This window comes from Amphiura filiformis, chromosome 5 (assembly GCF_039555335.1).
Source record: "Amphiura filiformis chromosome 5, Afil_fr2py, whole genome shotgun sequence".
Lineage (NCBI taxonomy): Eukaryota > Metazoa > Echinodermata > Ophiuroidea > Amphilepidida > Amphiuridae > Amphiura > Amphiura filiformis.
The window spans coordinates 67,019,281-67,040,506 of NC_092632.1; the positions used below are offsets into that span (position 1 = coordinate 67,019,281).

General features: G+C 35.8%; 1 protein-coding gene across 1 annotated transcript; it reads right to left on the minus strand.

Moving 5' to 3' along the window:
* Nucleotides 1-3,694: 3,694 nt before the first annotated feature.
* On the minus strand, nucleotides 3,695-16,279 carry LOC140151943 (uncharacterized). The gene is made up of 11 exons (XM_072174248.1): nucleotides 16,064-16,279; nucleotides 13,489-13,632; nucleotides 12,892-13,026; nucleotides 11,343-11,666; nucleotides 10,537-10,839; nucleotides 8,583-8,885; nucleotides 7,760-8,080; nucleotides 6,134-6,171; nucleotides 5,573-5,718; nucleotides 4,941-5,106; nucleotides 3,695-4,257 (listed from the first exon to the last, which is right to left on the minus strand). The coding sequence occupies exons 1-11, from the start codon at nucleotides 16,122-16,124 to the stop codon at nucleotides 4,057-4,059; spliced, it is 2,142 nt and encodes a 713-aa protein (XP_072030349.1). The 5' UTR covers nucleotides 16,125-16,279; the 3' UTR covers nucleotides 3,695-4,056.
* Between the last annotated feature and the right edge of the window lie 4,947 nt (nucleotides 16,280-21,226).

A 21,226-nucleotide genomic window follows, 5' to 3' on the forward strand; every position in this document is an offset into this window, starting at 1 on the left:
ATGATTTATTTTTCAATATTTAGTTCATACGGTTCCAAATGGTATCATCAGTATTTTCAACCTTTCTTACTTACTTTCTTTGTATTGTATAAATAAATACTATCTTGAGTAGATAGCGGAAAAACAAACAAACAAACAAACTAAAATATCAAAAAGCAAACTTTCCTAACAGATGTTTTCTAATTTTGTGAACTATTTTCTGTTGTTATATTTGGCCCGCAATGCTATCTTCAGAAGATAGCTGTTTGCGCGTTCCGAGAAAATGATGCAGGCAGTAAGTGGGCTATGCTCGTACCGTAAATGGTATCTTGAGTAGATAAAAAACAAACATACAAACAAAGAAACAGACAAACATGAAATATAAAAATATATACCAAATGATCTTTCTGACTCGTCTCATGCTAAATCTATGATTTCCTTTTTTTTTTTTTTGTATTGTGTCATTAGGTTTAAAAATGCTGTCATCAGTAGATAGGCCTAACAAAATATATTCAACCTTTCTCAATTTCTTTGTATTTTATAAATAAATACTATCTTGAGTACATAGCGGAAAAACTAACAAGCAAAAAAATAAACAAACAAACAAAAAAATATCAAAACAAACTTTCCTAACAGACGTTTTCTAAAGCTGTGCAATATTTTCTGTGTTGTTTTATTAACCCCGCAAAGCTATTTGTGCGTTCCGAGAAAATGATGCAGATCGTACCGGGAAAATGATGCAGATCGTAAGTAGGCTTTGAGTGCGTGGTTTTGACAGCAGATGATGCGTGATGTCGCAAAGGGCCTATAATGATTTGCAAATCACACCGTAAATTCTACGGTGTGAGTAGATAACAAACAAATAAGCAAACAAACAACAAACATGTAGCTAGTATAAAAAAATATACTAAATGAAATTTCTGACACGTCTCGTGCTAAACCTATGATTTTTTTTCTCCAAATTATTTCATACGGTTCCAAATGGTATCATCAGTAGATAACAAAATATTTTCAACCTTTTTTACTTGCTTTCTTTGTATTTTATAAATAAATACTATCTTGAGTAGATAGTGGAAAAACAAACAAACAAAAACAAACTTTCCTAACAGATGTTTTTTAATTTTTTGAACTATTTTCTGTTGTTATATTAGGCCCGAAATGCTATCTTCAGAAGATAGCTGTATGCGCGTTCCGAGAAAGTGATGCAGGCCGTAAGTGGGCTATGCTCCCGCGTGTTCAGTTCACAGAAGATGATGCATGTCGCAACGGATGATTTGCAAATTGCACCGTTAAAATGGTATCTTGAGTATTATAAAAACAAACAAACAGACAAAAAAACATGAAATATAAAAATATATACTAAATAATATTTCTGACTCGTCTCCTGGATGGAAACACATTGGATTTGAGTACCCACCCACCCACCCACCCCTTTTTTTCCAGGGAAGAGAAGGGTCGTTGCTCCAAACATCCTGGACTGAAAAGTCTCATAGAAGTGGGGTTTATACAACCTCTAGAAGGATTCAACACGAAAGACAGAGAACAAGGTAAGCTTTATTCTCTTATATACCCAGCAAACACAAAAACGTTTTAAATAAGTTATATTTTGGCTTTTGGTTTAGGTAAAAACGTTTTAAAAACATTAAAATGTCGGGTTATATAAAGGTCATGATGACGTTTTAAAACGTTTTGTATGAAAACACACTATAACAATATTTTTAAATGTTTTCAAAAATGTTATTGTAAACTATTTTTGCAAACATTTTTGCCAAAATATTGTGTCAATACTTAAATAACATTATGTTAAAATATTTGAACCCAGCAATCACAGAAATGTTCTTAAAATGTTGTTTTTTTCAAAACCTTTTAATAACATTTAAATGTCGGGTTATATAAAGGTCATGGAAACGTTTTTAAAACGTTATTGAAAATATTTTGGGCAAACATTTTTCGCAAAATATTTTTTCAACTCCCAAAATAACATTCTGTTTAGAATGTTTTGTATCAAGTTTTCAAGAATGTTTTTGGAATGTTATTAAAACATTTTTATACCCTTTATTATAACCCGACATTTAAACGTTGTCTGTAAAACATTTTTGTTTGCTGAGCAGTAGATTATCAAAAAATGTTTTTTAAGGTTATGAAAACGTTTTATACTCTTAACATACCCTTTATATAACCCGACATTTAAACGTTTTCTGACAACCTTTTATAACCTTTTGCGAATGATGTCGAAAACGTTTTGTGTTTGCTGGGTACACACAATATATCTAAGACAAAGATGAAGGCAGATAACTCAAGCTAAACAAGGTTTGAACAAGTAATTCTGGGTATTTATTTTAATAACACTGAAGACAAAATTGTTCGATAAATATAGTGTGTTCCTACGGAAGCGTTTAAGTGCCATCCGATTTGACGACATTGCGAGATAAATTATTTTGACATGTCAACTTGTTATCAATACTATGTCGACATAGTAAGATAAATTATCACTTACAACACGATAAAATATCATAATACCTACATTTTTACTGCATAGCATGGTATCCAGGCTATTTGTACTAATGAGCTGCATAAATGTCGACCACCATATGATAACTTTTGATTAAAAACCAATTAAAATCAACATTTGATTAAAACACCATTGAAAACCACATTGTGCACCGGTAAACATTTTCATTAGAAACACGCTAATAATTATAATAACAGAGAGCCTTAATAATAATAATAATAATAATAATAACACTAATAATAATAATAATAATAATAATAATAATAATAATAATAATAATAATAATAATAATAATAATAATAATAATAAAACATGCCATTAAAAACACTGTCACTAAACCTTTATCCAATCATGTTTCAAGTTAGTGGTTGCTTAAAGAGAAAAGGAAGAGCTACAATATTGGTATATCTAAGCCTCAAGTTTTGTTTCCAAATACCGAAGAGACATGCTTTGATTTGAACCTGGTAACCTGCTTGAAATACTCAGTTAAGCCTTAAAATTATTTCTTTCAAATACCGTGGAAACATGTTTTGCTTCAAAATTGGTATTGTATTTCTAGTTCTTTGTGCTACAGCAGGGTCATATTGATTTTATCAAGTAAAATCTTATCACCTTTTGCAACACTTGGCCAGATGCGAGTTGCACAAAAATAAAATAACACTCAAATTTCTGTTAAGGGGTGGGGTATGGACGTTTGGACAGTATTTATTGTGGGACATTGGAGCACATCAGGCATATCGAATTGCATTCTGAATACGGAGAATATCCTTCTGATATCAAATAATTTTGATTTTTGAAATTCGCAATGTAATACACATTTTATGGCAAATGATTAAAATTGATATTTTTGATATTTAACAGTACTCGAAGTAAACTTTATAAATCTGATGATTTATACTTAAAGTGTATGTTGGTGGGATGAAAAGCCGACGATCAATTGAAAATTTTGACGTTTCGTATTGAAGATATGGAATTTTTTCCCAAAACACAAAAAAAAATTAGGTCTTTTTGGGAAAATAATCCATATCTTCAATATGAAAGGTCAAAATTTTCAATTGATCGTCGGCTTTTCCTCCTAGCTACATACACTATTATATATCATTAGATTTATCAAATTTACTTCGAGGACTGTTATTATATATCAAAATATGAAAAATATCAAATTTTTATAATTTGTCATAAAATTTGTATTATATCGTGAATTTCAAAAATGAAAATTATTTGATATCAGAAAGACATTCTTCGCATTCAGAATGCAATTCGATATGTCTGATGTGCTCTCATGTCCCACAAAAATACTGTCGAAACGCTCAAACAACACTTTTGTAAAACGTCTTGTTGTTTTTGAGTTATATTGTAAAGAGGGCTCAAACAACACTTTTGTAAAATGTACATAGGTCATTAACAACAATAAATCAAGTAAGTTTTCAAAGTATATGATTTGTAGAATGAACTTTTGCAAAACATAAAAGCGTTATTTGTCAATAATATATTGATTTAGATAATGAAAATCGTAAAATGATAGAGAGTGGAATTCTGCTTGGAACGGAGTATTTGTCTGCAAACTACACGCCGCCTCTACAAGAATAAATGTGGACTTGTTTCCACTGCATTGGTATGTTGTTCGTACCCATTGCTCCAGCTGCTTGGATATTATATATCAAAGCCGACACGGTGCGTCTTTCTTTAAAGCATTCACACAGTACTCCTGCACAGGAATCGGTTTTGCATTCTTCGTTGAAAGCCCATTGGATTCGATTGTTGATCTGCAATGGAATGACAAGCAAACAAGAAAAATACATAATACTAAAAGTATTCTTCATCTTGTAACGCAAGGGGATGTGGATGATTTCGATTTTACCATCATTCAGGAAGTACGCTCTCTCAACACGTGATATTCAAAATTCCCGCGCCGAAAATTTCCAGTGCAATGACGTCCCAGCAATACAATGAAGGCTGACAACAATTGAGCACAAGTAACTATGACGTCATTGCACTAGACAATTTCGGCGCGGGAATTTTGAACATCGCGTGTTGAGAGCCGGCTGTTTTTATTCAATTTTATGGTCAATATGAGTTTATTTTAAACAAAACCATGTGACCATGTGATAATTATTTTTCTAACATATAAGTCATAATGTTGTAATTGCCGGAGATATCTTTTATCATCACCTGTACGGCGAATAGATGAGTTGACCTCGATGTTACTAACAAACGCAAGGGACTGCCAATAATTATATCGATATGCTTGAGCGAACTGCGTACAACCACTACATTGTTAAATTCGCCGTAGAAGTGATGATATAACAGGATTAACTACCATAGCAATAGGTGAATACAATTTTTAAATATATTGCCCTGCACTACAACCCACTACAAGCAGGTTGCACTCATCACCTATGTATGTCTGCAATCAATGATTTATTACAATACCGCTGTTTTCATTTACCTCGACAAGTTGACCAACATATCCAGCATGATTCATATCGTTCTCACTGACGGTAACAAGCATAGTGGACTTCGGGAAAGAACTCTCGCAGATTCTTGAAGTTGCACGTCGACGTCGACGTTGTACATCTCTGGCTATGTCTTCCTCGACAAAGAGATCAGAGTACCTGTACAAAGTACATGACATGGAAATTTAATGTGATTATATCAAATATTGTAGCATGTCATGAACAAACTACACCCTTAGAACACTGGGTAAGAAACCAGTTGGTTAAGATTTTTCACCCAACGTTGTGGTAAATTTTACCTCACATCGGGTCAGTAATTTATCCAATATTGGGCAAAATTTTACCCAATATTTGGTAAAAAACTTACCCAACCGCTGGGTGCCATATGAATGAATGAATGAATGAATGAATGAATGAATGAATGAATTAATTAATTAATTAATTAATTAATTAATTAATTAATTAATTAATTAATTAATTAATTAATTAATTAATTAATTAATTTATTTATTTATTTATTTATTTATTTATTTATTTATTTATTTATTTATTTATTTATTTATTTATTTATTTATTTATTTATTTATTTATTTATTTATTTAATTAATTATCAATCAACTTGTACCTCTCTAGTCCTTGGAGTATGGCTCTTTGTTCCGGCGTTAATTCAGGTATGATTTCACGGCTGTAAATCTCCGGTTCACGAAATCTCTCGCTATCAAGCAAAGTATCTGCTTGTAATTGTTCGAAGTTTTCCATGAACTTCTGCCACTGTAATATAATTTTTTTAAATCACAGTCATCTCCTTATCATTCTCATGTACCCACATCTAAACCTGGTTTTCTCATAATGTCCGAGGCCTGAGTCCCGGTGCTGCGTGCAAAACCACATACTTTTGAGAACTATGTAGTTTTGTATATGAAAATTTACATACTTTTCCAAAAGTATGTGTAATATGTATCAATCAATCAATCAATCAATCAATCAATCAATAAATGGTTTTGCTTGTGCTATAGTACATACTATTGGACTTCCCCGGCCCCTTCCCCGCCAGGCGACAAAATAAAACAAGCACGTGCTATTAGTTTTCTGATTTCGCACTGTATGCGGTTGAACAATTTCAATAACAAATACATGTTGCTGTTGCTCTTATTTACAGTTTATTTTTTACGGGATAGTGATTTACCTGCTCAGGTGATAGCGACAGTGACTCTGGCTCTCCGGCTGAAAAAGAAAACCACCTGTTAGTTTAGCTTAGTTTTGTGTGCTATCAAGTTCATATTGGCCCACCCACAATGGAAGACCATGGAAGACTCATCTGACCATGTTCTACAATAGATGAGTTGACCTCAATGTTTATCAACAAAGGCAAGGGACTGGTATGTTTGAGTGAACTGCATATACAGCCACTACACTGTCCGTTCATACTACGCCACAATTGTTTGCGGTGCGGTGCGGTGCGTTGCCGATATATCGATTACTTTTTTTTTTTTTGAACACAACTCGTCGCATTTCCAAGTTAAAAATGCAGTTAATTTTATTGCGATACCGCAATGCAGTATTTTTCAAAACGATGCAGTGCGGTAACGCACCGCACCACAAAGCAATTGCATCGTAGAATGAACCAAAGATACTCAATACGGACCTTTATTGTGATGTGGCGGGAGTTTTAAAGGGCAGGTCTATTGCAAAAACAACATCATATCATTGGCAAGCTAATATTATGAGGACAATGAAAATTACTCTTTTTTTGAGAAAATAAGACGTTTAAAATTGATATTCCGCAAAAACCAACTTAAGCGGTGACTATTTCCATGCTTCGAACGAGACAGATTTGGCCTAGAAAAACGGTGATGTCATAAAATGAGATGTGCCCGCTGTGAGAAAAGGGACTATAAACGCTCTCAATGAACAGAATGTATACTGTTGTTGTTCACAGAAAAAAACTCCAAATTAAGTATTACAAATTTAATGGTTTTTAAACATATGGATAAAACCAGCCGCTTCTTTTTTTTTTAAATATATATTAGTAAATAATTGTGATATTACAATTCATATGTATATCAATATCATGAGAAATATTAGGCCTAAAAAATAAATACATAATTTGAGCTAGAATTTCATCTGAGACTAGCATATAAACCGTGTTAAGTCCACAAACTCGTGTATCTGATTTCCTTGTATATTGCAATGCTATAGTTTCAGTTGGATGAAATATTACAAAGCAAACGCATAGTAACAATACTGTGTGAGCTTTGTTCCGAAATGAGAACAATAGTCTGCATATTGTTATGCAGCATTGTTATGGTAAATGATAGTACAACTCATTGTTGCTAATGTCAAACTTGTCAAAGTGATTGTGATTGTATGATGACAGCATGATATAGTGTTCGCTTCATTTACCTACGTCATCAGCCAAACGGGGGCAGAACACGTACGCTTCAACGGGGGAAGAACACGTACGAGGCTGAACTTTACCCACACAATTTCTCCTTTTTCAGGAGAAATACGCATAAAAAAATTGCAACAAGTGTCAACTTGTAATGTAATAATTATTCTCTTCGAATAGAGATAAACTTGTTTTTGCAATAGACCTGCCCTTTAAAACCACTGGTCCTGAACAAAATACTGCCAGGTAATGACGTTACAGGTCAACTCATTTATAAGTTGCCGATTACCACCGTCAGCTGCTGCTGGAACCGCCTCCCGAAGACAATCAAAATCCCCGTCAAAACCATTGCTTTTAATGGGTGAAAGGGTTAAAAACACTTGCTCATGGGAAGAAAACTGTGAGCACACAGACACAACTTACCAGATGGAGTAACAATTTCAGTAGGAATTTCCAATTGTGCGATTTGTTGATTTCCACTCGCTGTCTCGGCAATCACAGCTATATTCACGGAGTACATTGTACCAGCAGCAAGATTGTTGAATGTATAGGAAGCACCTGGTTGAGCATTGATAACCATTGATACAGACGACCCTGTTACAGTGTCTGTAAGAGTAACTAAATAACCAACAAGCATTCGACCCTCTGGATCATTCGGTACGGTTGATGGCTGATCGCCAGGAAAGGTAATCCGAAAAGAGCTGCCTGTTATTCTATCTATTACAGGGGCTATCGTTACCATGGCTACAGGAGAAAAGAAGCAAACCATGGGTGTACAGTTAATGGAAAGTAGTCATTACTTTTGAAAGAAGTTGTATGGATCAAGCCACTGCCTTCTGATGGTCAGGTAATTAAGCACAATATGCCCTGATGTATTGCCTTTTTCATATTTTCAGAAACAATAAGGTTTTGTTGTTTCTTTCCTTCTTTTTTTTCTTCTCCTGTTTTTTTCTTTCTATCTTTCTTTCAAACTTTCTTTATTTCTTACTTTTATTTCAATTTTTTTTCTTTCTTTCATTCTTTCTTTCTTTCTTTTCTTTTTTCTTTCTTTCTTTTCTTTCAGACATCAATTATATTCAGATATTAGATTTTTTGAACCAATTGCTCACTTCTTATATTTTCTATAATATCGTCCTTCACAATCACCGTTGAATACTACCAATTCGTCAGCTTAATTTGCCGATGCTACAAAGGTATTTTTTGCAAGTTAATTAGAAGCGGTAGTCATTAAGTGCAAAACTCCTACCTGGTGTGCAAATATTTTGATTACTGTAACCAACTGACATGACTTCCTGAGCTCCAGAAATTGTACCTCTGAACTCCACTCTGAAGCAAGATCCTGGTACCAGACTTCTCAGTGTATCTGAAGCTCCTTGAGTAGCACTAATCACCGCGGTTGTCACGGGTATATCAGAACCAATAGGATATGCAATGAGGAAGTATGAAGTTACTGGACCACCTGGCAATACCGGTGCTGGTCCTGGGAAAGTAATTCGTGCCGAAGTACTCATAATTTCGTCAATCACCGGTTGAACTACAACAGGTGGTACTGAAAATTGCAAAACATTTTGAAATGTAAAAAATAATATGCTTATATATATTTTGCTGAAATATATTATTTGGTTAGTTAACATGGTTGGAATGCAACTATATCAAAATAAAGTTTATAGTTTGAAATATATAACTAGATTAAAAAGTATAGGTATTTGGTCAAAATAATTTCGTTGATAGTTGACCAAATACCTCATACTTTTTAATATAATTGACATTTTTCAAACTGTATACTTTATTTTGATACACCCTGTATATAGATGGGTCATAAAGAGTGTGTATAGCAGTGTTGTTATCTGGAACAACAACCTAATCAATCAATCAATAAATCAATCAATCAATCAATCAATCAATCAATCAATCAATCAATCAATCAATCAATGTTCAACAGCGCACATTAACTCAAAGATTACTGCTGATAAGCATAAAAGTGGCTCTTCAGGAGCTGCCTTTGAATAACTCAAATTGAAGCACATCAATCAGATGGAAATTGTCCGTGAAGTCACGGCTTTCTTTGTTATACAAGTGCGAAAATTTTGTAATCAATGCGTTGTTTAATGGGAAGCCAGTGGAGTTCATTTGCGAGTTCTGAAGTGATGGAGTTAATTGCGTTTCCTGAAAATCAGTCTTGCTGATGTGCGCTGCGCATTTTGAAGTGTCTTCCGTAGATGAAAGTTGGCAGTTTTATATAATTTTTAATTCCGTCAATCCTTGGATTGAACGGGAAATGTTAAATGTATAAGCCCCTTGTAAATTGTACAAACTTTTAAATATCGACCAAATAATTATTCGAAAACAGTCGATCAATTGGACTTCCAAGAATATGGAGCAAGCAGGATATTGGACTGGAAGCATGTGACCTTGGAACTGTACATTAGGACAGGAGCATATGGAGAGCTGTCGTGGTTTGGGGGAAATAAGCGAGAAATAAACAAGATATGTTTCTATTTGCTTCGCACATGTCGAACCAATAGCGCACTTATTTCCTTTTCTTTTCTAATCACATCAATCACAATGACGGTTGAAATTCTTTTCAAATCAATTTTTAAGCTTAAAGGGGCATTTCGTGATCCACAGCCTCATCCCCCCACTTTTCTCAAAAAAAGTTGAGATTTTTATATCACTGGAAATTAATTAATTAGATTAATTCGTTTTGCAAAGATATCGTGAAATTTGAATTTCGTTCTGGTGCACCAGAACGAAATTACAACGCATTGTCTATGGAGCAGTGTAATACACATAATCATGCATAACTCGCAAACGCAAAATCGGAATCAACTGAAATTTTGGGGATAGGTTTTTTCGTGGATATCTACTGAAAAATGTCATAAAAAGAGGATGCTAGGATCACGAAACACTCCTTTAATTTGACCGATGCTACAAAGGTGTTTTCGGCAAGTGAATTAGAAGCACGAAAAACAGTGGCATGATCGACGGGAATTATATAAATATAGGTTCGAATTTCAAACAGCCTAATCGCGAAACTCCCGTGGCCGAGTGGTTAAGGCACAGGTCTCGTAAACCTGAAATCCTGGGTTCGATTCACAGGCAAGATCACTTTTTCTGCTTGTCTCCTTTATTATTTGTGACGGCGAACCTGATAAAAAAAATGAATTAGAAGCATTAGTCATGAAATGTAAAACTCTTACCTGGTGTGCAAATAGTTTGATCACTGTAACCAACTGGCATGAGTTCTTGGTCTCCAGGAAGTGCTCCACTGAACACCACTCTGAAGCAAGACCCTGGTGTGAGACCACTCAGTGTATCTGAAGCTCCTTGAGCAGCGCTAATCAGCCTGGTTGTCACGACTGTATTAGAATCAGGAGGATATGCAATGGTGAAGTATAAAGCCACTGGACCATCTGGCAATACCGGTACTGGTCCTGGGAAAGTAATTCGTGCCGAAGTACTCATAATTTCGTCAATCACCGGTTGAGCTGTAACAGGTGGCACTGTAAATTGCAAAACAAGTTGACATGTAGGAAATATAATGAATATATAAATATGAGGCTAATAAAAAAAAGAATCAGAAGCAGTGGCGTATATTTCTTGGCGACTGAAATTGTGAATTGTTGACCCCATTGTGTGTGTGTGTGGGGGGGGGGGTCAAAAACAAACCATTTCTACGCACGTATTTGTGGCCATATTAATGCTTCAATATTGCCAAATTTGGTTCATTGTCATAGAAGGCAAAATAAACAAGAGGGATGAAGCAATTTGCAAATTTTTGCAACATATTATATCAGTATAAAAACATTTTTTGAATGGTTGACCAAAAAATTTTTTAACCAGCGGCGATTCTGCACACTGTCAATCATATTCGCCATCTATTTGTTATCAAAATCCAATTTAACTGCAAACACCAAAAATACTAAGAATGAAGTGAGAGTTCAACTTTCACAAACAAAAACAAAAATCTGAACGACGGAGATCAATATTATTAGTAAGAACTCACCACCGGCAGAAGTGTTAAATGTTTGTGAAGGAAGATCAACATTAAATGGCTGTGGTTGTTCACCGGTCCTTCTAGATACAACATAATCTGTGTCAATTGCGTAGGTAGTGCCAGGAGTAAGCCCAGATATGACGTAACTGCCAGCAGTTGCTGGCACATCATCAAAAGCCAATGGTTGAGATCCGTCAGCGGGGTTGAGAGTGACATTGTAGTTTGTAATCACAGCATCTGCATTCCCTTGGAATACTGGTGGAGGTTGATTCCAAGTGAGGCGTACAGAATTGTGTGTAATTAGATCTAGTGTAGGTTGTGGTATTTGGTTAGCTGTAAATAAGATGAATTTGTGAAGCTTTGTGATGATGATGAGGACAAAGCAAAAAATAGATTTTAAATGAGCAAAGTTACTACTCGGAGCGGGGACACTCCACACTAAGATGAACATTATGTGCAGTCCTAAAAATTAGTGAATTTTAATGCCTCTATATGGCCTTTCGATACTTTATAACATTTATATTTCTCATTTATGGGGGAACCATCTTGAAAAATGGTATACACCTTGGATTTTAAATGGGCTCTTGTTTTTCCTAATAAGTGATTCAAAGGGAGGGCAACTGCACATTTTGATGCTTGCATCATGCAGTTATTGTTGCCTACATGTATGCACACAACACAGGGACACTCACAATAGGCAATTGACCCCTACTGGTAGCGCTGTATCGTAGATATAGGAGATGAACTAGTTAGCGTCATATATAAAAAAGTATAACAGCTATGATTTTAGTACTTGCTTTATGTTTCAATTACTTATTCTTTTCAAAATATCTGAATTTTCAACATGGTACAAACTTTAATAACGGGGGACCATACATTTGTATGAGAAAGAAATCCTACCATCCAAACTGCCGTGTTATTCCAATGCACATTTTGCTTCACCGGGCCGCCCTGGCTTGGTCGCATTTGGAAGAAAGGTGTCACGAAACCGTAATAGGTACAAATTTAGTACTTTCAGTCAATTAAGTATGGTTTATTCTCTACATGTCAATCTTTAAATCATTGGCATAGTCCTTATAACGGGGGACAGCCTTGATGAGTAAATGACAGCAAACCAGTGAAAAATACCCCAAAACTCGGTCAGTGGAGCTCCGCCCGTACATGTCAATAGCGTCATTATCGATTGGATTAGTCGACCGTTGCGGATAATTCGATCGCTCATTGGATTAATATTATCACGTGGTAATAAATTTGCATTGGGCAATCGATTACTATAATGGTTTAGTACTGCATATCTCGGTTTAATCTTCACTACGCGGGTTTATGGCTGGAAAGGTCACGGTGAATTTGCCGTGGACATAACTGCACTATGGTATGACCAATTTGATCCTTTGTAACATTTATATTTGGTCATTTAATGGCTGTCATCCTAAATATGACAGCCATCTTGGATTTTGAATTAGAAGTCAAATGGTGCGTCCCTAACTTACCCACACTGAAGTTGGAACATAGATTTTAAAAGGAACAGAGGCCCCTATCCGGGATTTCGTAAACTCACTGTTTTGTGATTGACAGTATTGGTCACTGATACCAGAGAGACAGTCGCAGTTAATTCCTCCAGATGCTCCACTACTTTGTACTATGGTGCATATTCCTAGGCTGTAACAAAGGTCCTCATCACAAGGTGTTCCAACTAAAACAAAAAATGGTGCAGTTATTGCAGTTCTGATCTGCTCTTATCTTTTCTTTCCTCTCTGCAACTCTGCAAAAATGGCTGTAAAGACTACCCCCGATGTATAATTAGGCATACAATATTGAATGTTTATGAGTAAAATGGTAAGAATATATTCCCGCTGAGTTGAATTGAACAGTTCACATTTTAAGGACAACGAAATCAATTGAAATATTTTAAATGTTTATTTTACACCCGCGCGTGGAAGTTAACGCATCCGGGAACAAACACGAGTGGAAATTAGCGTTTTTCGTTGTGATGATAGACCCTACCCTCTATTTTCTTTCCTCGCTGTGATTTTCCAGGGTTATCTTGTGGTCCGGACACCCAGGGCTCTGGTATTTTCCTGCAACGGAACTACGTAGGAAAAACGTCTGACGTTTACGCTCCTAGGTTGAAGTATAATAATCCCATGTTACTCACCCTCACAAGAGTCTTCATCTCGACTGTTCAAACAGTCGATAATACCGTCACATACCCACGGGAGAGGTACACAGTCTTCATAAGATTCATCAGCGGGGGCTACAGCACATCTAAACCTCAACGCTATAAACCCATCACTGCAAACTGAAAAGATAAAAGGACAAAACAATGAAGATTTCTTTATACGTAGATGCGAAGTGAGATAACAAAGAGGTTGCGATTTCCAAACGTGCTATCAAACGCCCGTACATCTATTCAAAATCACTCTCATTCGATTTTGTATAGATCTACGGGCCGGGCGTTCAGATACGTACGTTTGTAGTGGCGTTGATTTCTTTTTTACATGGGGGATGAGGCTGGGAAAGGAAAAATTTCTTGAAGTATTTTGAATGCAGCACCTTTTAGCGACAGAATAAGTGTATGATAGAAATGCGCGCAAAAAACAAATTGGCATATTGAAGCTACACTGGTGAAATATGCTACAAAAGTGGAATAAATTCGAGCGAAGCGTGAAAAAAAAGGGCAATATTTAGGCTGAAATGGCCAAATATGCGGTTAATTTGGCATGATTTGGTCAGAAAACCACATACAGGATTCAACAGGAGGGTGATTGTATGGCTCATCCCCTCTATCAAAATATTGGGGTGATTTATTCCCCCCAGATCTATGCCTATGTACGTTTGGTACATAGGCATAGTACCAAAGGTCAAAATTTTCAATTGATCGTCGGCTTTTCATCCCACCTACATACACTTTAAGTATAAATCATCAGATTTATAAAGTTTACTTCGAGTACTGTTAAATATCAAAATATCAATTTTTAATCATTTGCCATAAAATGTGTATTGCATTGCGAATTTCAAAAAAATCAAAATTATTTGATATCAGAAGCACATTCTTCGTATTCAGAATGCAATTCGATATGTTTGATGTGCTCTAATGTCCTACAATAAATACTGTCCAAACGTTCATACCCCACCCCTTAACATCAAAGTATCACCGCAAACATGTCAACTACTGAGTGATTTACTGTGATTAAGGTCGTTGGGCATGTCATTGATAAAAAGCAGAACCAATGGGACCAATGATCAGACCTTGTGGAACGCCAGATGATATAACATGAGTTGAAAAAATGGAAATATTTACAGAAATACATTGGGCAGGGTACGTTTGGTAAGATATAATTGAAATTAGCTATTTACATCATCGTTAATACCCAATGAGTCCAACTTCTGAATAAGCAACTTATAGTTAACCATGTCGATCGTTTAATGTCAATCATTTTAAGAAGAGCAAGTGCAAGTGGATTGATCATTTCAAAAAGCAGATTAACCATAATTTTAAGTTCCTTCATTAAGGGAAGGGGTATGAACGTTTGGACAGTATTTATTGTGGGACATTAGAGCACATCAGACATATCGAATTGCATTCTGAATACGAAGAATGTCCTTCTGATATCAAATAATTTTGATTTTTTTGAAATTCGCAATGTTATACACATTTTATGGCAAATCATTAAAAATTGATATTTTTGATATTTAACAGTACTTGAAGTAAACTTTATAAATATGACGATTTATACTTAAAGTGTATGTAGGTGGGATGAAAAGCCGACGATCAATTGAAAATTTTGACCTTTCGTATTGAAGATATGAACTTTTGGGGAAAAATCCATATCTTCAATATAAAAGGTCAAAATTTTCAATTGATCGTCGGCTTTTCCTCCCAGCTACATACACTTTAAGAATATATCATTAGATTTATAAAATTTATTTCGAGGACTGTTATATATCAAAAATTTGAAAAATATCAAATTTTAATAATTTGTCATAAAATTTGTATTATATCGTGAATTTCAAAAATGAAAATTATTTGATATCAGAAAGACATGCTTCGTATTCAGAATGCAATTTGATACGTTTGAGGTGCTCTCATGTCCCACAAAAAATACTGTCGAAACGCAATAAACGCTCATTCTAGATCCCTGAAGTAATTTGGAGCGAACAGGTAAAATATGCACTGGCCAAAAGTATTGCAACATCGCCGGCTGAAAAAATGAAGAATTCGCCAATAAGTTGAAAATTCATGCAAGATCTTGTCGATTTTACAATACGTACGTTCAAACCCATAGTTTAAGGGTAGACGAGGTATTGTTGGTCGAAGCAACCTAAAAATCGATTTTCATTATCTAGATCAATATATTATTGAAAATTAACACCTTGATGTTTTGATGTTCTACAAATCGTATACTCTGCAAACTTGCTTAATTGTTGTTAATTAGTTATGTACGTTTTACAAAAGTGTTGTTGATTCAGCCCTCTTCACAACGTAACTCAAGAACCGCAGCACCTATAAAAGTATATCTGTGATATTTTAATTCTTCTACACGCTCGCTATGAATTGAGCAATGCAGTTTTGCCAAAGCTCACTACCATTCGTAAGATGCTGTGAACTACCAAATCACAACAGTTTAAAATAATTAATAACCTTAACCCCGATGCTGGTGGATTTTTAGTTTCGTTTTTGATAATCAATATTTTCTGTTAGTTGTGATTACAAATAAATATTTACTTACCAGCTGCTGATGTTTTTGTAATTACGGTTGCCAAAACCAAGACAAGAATTCTGCCGTCCATACTGATAGCTCAAAGTGTGATATTGGTGCAGGAGAATTACAGTATTTGGTGCTGGGTGAAAAATCAACACCTAGCCATGCACTCACTAGCCCGAACTTGAATTATATATAGAATCAAAGTGCATTTATACTTCAGTCGCTAGCGGTACATAATGCCAAAAAGTCAATCCTGATCCCGATCAGTGTTTACGCAGAGGCTATATGTCTCATTTTTGGCCCAGTGAAAATAATATTTAGCCCACACAAATTTGGAATGCTGTATTACAATTAGTCAATTTCAGGAGTTACTGAGCCAAAATTGGGCCAATTTGTGGAGAAAATGCTTCATTCGGTGCACCCAATTTCCAGAGAGAGTAAACACTGATCCCGATACGACCATTCATGTCGCTTTTGCACGGTGTGATGCAGATGATTGACCAAAAGTCAACAAATCGTCGCTGTCGACTGAACTATCAGCTTTATGAGTTTGGTTCACCAATTTTACCACGTTTGCAAAAATATGACTGAGAGCAATGGAATGAAATCCATTTACTTATATTTCGATTTGGCTAATTAGCTACGAATAGCCCTTACTAGGAATACTACGCAAAAACTATTATCTATTCCGGCTCCCGTGACACCTCATTAATTCCCAGGTCATTTGTATCCTAGATAACTTGAATATCGGAACAAATAAGCCTAACAAGTCTGAAATATGTGCACCTATTATACCACCCATACAAAATGCTTTATAGTTGAATCGCAAAATCTAAATGTCATAAGTCGTGAACTTTTCAAATTTACCAGAATTTAAGTTAAAACCATCCATTTCAAAAAAGCTGCATGCCAAATGATATAGGCTATTTAATATACACTTTATTCTATTCGCCCATTGGACGGTTCCGCTATACAAGGAGATCCTCGAACTGGCAAAAGACATGAAAAGAAGAATCTCGTAACTTTACAATTTTTTTTACCTTTCATGTATGCTGCCAGATATAAGGCTCTCCTTGGATCCTCGGCTGAATTGTGCACCATTAATGGATTTCCCACATCCGATCTTTTTAATGATCGTACTCCCTATGTCTAACCCGTTTAACCGGGCTATTCCAATTGAAATCCACTACCCCTGTGGAAGATTTTGGAAATCTTCCACAAGGAAAATATGTTTTTTAAATGTAAATGGTCAGAGTTAATAATTTTGAAGCCCATTCTTCCACTCTATTATGGCTTTACCTATATCTTTCACAACTGGAGTGGGTATTTCAAATGAAAGTTTATTGACTATTCTATTGACTCATACTCCCTCTGTGGAAGATTTTAGCTAAATATTCCACAGGGGTAGTGTGGATTTCAAATGGAATCGCCCACTATGAGTCAAATTCATACATTCTTTGTTCTATTCCAGTGGTTCTATATTATGTAGTCAGCGGTTGCTTGTCATTACATATTGTTTGAGAGCCCTGAAAACATGCAACTGAGTGCACATTAACTCCTTCCACGCGGGTATCGACTGCAGACGACAAGTTTCAAATTTTCTTTAAAAATGCAAAAATTTCAGAATTGTACATTTTAATGACCATATTTTGGAATAGGCATGAAAAATGCATTAGAATGAGTACAAACAAGCCTAGTACCGTATTGGTTTGGTGGTTAGTGACTAGTGAGATAGCTCTTGATATTTTGAAAAAATATCTCAAAACTGTTGCAGATCTGTTATGTTGCAGCCTATGGGTTAAGCTACCATACGGTATACATTGAATCCATTATTTTCAAGTAAAATTATCACGGATTTGAGAGCACTATCACTCACCTGACATTGGGGATATCGTAGGCTGTTCAATCCATATTTCAAACCGTGGTGTGAAATGCGAGTGTGGGAAAGTTTGAATGTTTCAATATTTTTTGAAGGTCCTTATTCATGGTGTTAGTTATTTTAGTGCGTAATATTAAAACCTGGGATTTATACTATTCTCAATTATAGCATATCCCAGTGGGCACACCTGACGTTGTATCAACGTTAATACAACGTCGCAAACTTAACCTGTGCCCACTTGGTATGGCTAAAACCTGGAAGTTGTGCTATCTTTAGGAGATAGTATATGACTAAAGCATGAAAGTTTTGCTATCATCATGGCTAAATCTGAATTTGTGATATCTTCAATATGGCTACAACCTGGAATTTGTGTTATCTTTAGTAGATAGCATAATGGTTAAAACCTGGACGTTGTATTATATCTTCAGTATGTAGCATATTGGTTTAAACCTCAATTTTTGATAACTACAGTGGACAGCACGTGGCTAAAATTGTTTTACCCTATTGCTATGGTAGTTAATTTGATTATTACAACACTTCTATAGCACACTCCATTGTGTGACTGTGTAATGCTTATTATCTGATTTTCACGGTATACGCGGTATTGGATCCGTTATCAGCATGACGACGAAGACCAAAATAAATCCCTCTTTCGGAATGACTGGGCACTTGTGGCGTAACCCAAAATATCTCCTTTGTTCAGTGGCTGAATATATAAATATAATATCTTCGCTATGACTCCAAATTGGCTGACTCCAATTCAATTTTGTGAATAGCCCAACAGGGATTTTACATTATGCAATACAATGGTCACATAATTTGAGCCATATGGGGATTTCCAAGATCCAAATATAGATATGATTGAATTTGTTTTTCTGGTCAAAACAGAATTCCTCCAGTAATGTTATTATATACACTAACTCTTGTATGATTACTTAAAAGGGGGTTCCCATCTCTCATGATATAGCTTTAAATTGTAAACAAAGTTAAATGATCACTAAATTACTCAGGGTTCAATTACACGTGACTATTTGTTTTCATCAAGGTTCTTCAGCGGTCTGCCGAATTGACGCTGTTATAGCGTAATCACGGAAGTTGGGTTCTGATTGGCTAATTGAATCACGACATCAACATATCGGCATCTGATTCACCGATCAAGATGCGTAACGTGTGACCTAGTTATTTTTACGCGATAATCTGGAAGAACAGTTGGACATTACTGAAGGACCTTGCCGAATATAGTATAGAACCCAACTGACGTTCTCATTCGCAAACAAATATTGTAGATTGCCACCTTTTGGCGTTCGGACGAAATATGTGTCGCGTCACTTTGTGTTTTCTGCGGATAAACGAGTGTTAATCGTTTTATCTTACCTTCAAACTCTGTCGACTGTAGTTGCACTTGTGAGGTCTATCTCTGAAACAACCTCGTCCAGTGTTGGTTTAGATCGTTTTTCATTGTAACATTTTCCTACATCGTCTGCCAGTAAAACAAAAAATTACAAATTGGTGGTTTTTCAAACGTCGAAAGGAAATACGTGTAAATCGAAGTGGAGTAAATTACCAAATATCCATCAAGTTGGACATATTTGGAATAGAAAAAATGGAGTTGGAGTCTTGTCTTGTCATGTAGGTGTACTCTCCCACGCCCCAAAGTCCGAGCTATCTGGACAGGATCCTGGAACCTAGGATTGATTGCAGATATCAGAACCGGGGATGGTCCCCCCTCTCTTTTCGAATAGCTCTAACACTTAACGTGCACAGGGTTTGACTCTTCCTGAACACGGGACCAACGGCTTTACGTGACGAAGCACATACACTACCTATATCTACACGTGATAAGCAGTGTATGGGGGCGAGAAGAAATTCTTCAATTAAATTCTGAAATTAAATAACTGAACTTAATTGAATGATTCCCGACCATATAGGAACTTTTAGGGAGGGAAGAGAATTTTCACCTAAGGCAAGCCCAAGGCTCGAACCCTCGATGAAGGACTTATAGTAATGTTAGAAAACTTGTTTGAAACAAAGGAATAATGAAAGAACGCAAAAATCAACCTTGATTTAAGTTAAAGTCGGTTTCAGATCTCTGTCTTTATTGCGCACGGGTATCGCAGTAAAAGACTCCTACAAATAAAACAATTGTTGCGATTCACTTCATTTTTAATACAAGCAAGGAAACATATTATTTTCGATGGTCTATATGAGTGCTGAGCATTGACTCTATTTTAATTGGGCAAGATCAAAGGCCCTAGATACAAAATCTGTTCTATGGGTGTGGGGCAATGACAGTCACTTCCAAACTGTCAAATGAGCTGGATGGCTGCTATACCAGGCTGTTGAGGTCAATGCCTAATGTCCACTGACTGGAAACAGCATACAACAAACAAAGAGCTGTATGGTGACCTTCCAATGTTTAATATCAGACAAGATCAGGGAAAGAAGGACTCGGTTTGCTGGTCACTGCTATAGAAGCAAGACAGAGCCTGTATCTAAACTGGTGCACTGGATTCCGAAGCATGGGAAAAGAAAACAAGGACGGCCTGCCCTAACATATGTCGACTTTCTAAGACACGACACCGGCAGTAGGAAACGAATTTGGAGAAAACCTTCTGTTAATAAAATACTATGCTGAGCCACCAGCCTGGGTGGCTCACGCTCCAGTAATTTCAGATGTTTGAGCTAAGTAATACATCAAAGAATGTCTTCCAATTCATGAAAACAAATAGATAATCAGCTTATCGGATTAAAAGCTTAGAAGGAAGGTCTTGTTGCTCAGCGAGTGTTTGTAATTATCAGAATGTTTTCTCCAAATTCATTCTCTAATGGGACTGACATGACAACAGCAATGCAAGACATGATAAGGGACGCACCATTAGATATTATCGGGGGGGGCTAGGGAGTTTGGGTAAGGCAGAAATTTTTTTTTTTTTGTCGTCGAAGGCGGCGAAATTTTTTTTTTTCGCTGCCTTTGGAGGCAAAATTTTTTTTTTCGCCGCCTTCGTCGGCAAAGTTGTCTTTTTTTCAATTTTAATGTATACCTTTATACAGAGCTGGGTAGGGGAATTTTTTTTTTTTTTTTTCATCAGTGAGGCAAATTTTTTTTTTTTACTCATCAGTGAGGCAAATTTTTTTTTTTTACTCATCAGTGAGGCAAAACTTTTTTTTCAAAAACTCCCTAGCCCCCCCTGATAATATCTAATGGTGCGTCCCTAACAGCAATGCAAGACATGAAGATATGGAGGGCCATCACAGTTCGAGGAGACACTTCTCGACATAAGCAAGTATTTAAAGCAAGATACAAAATC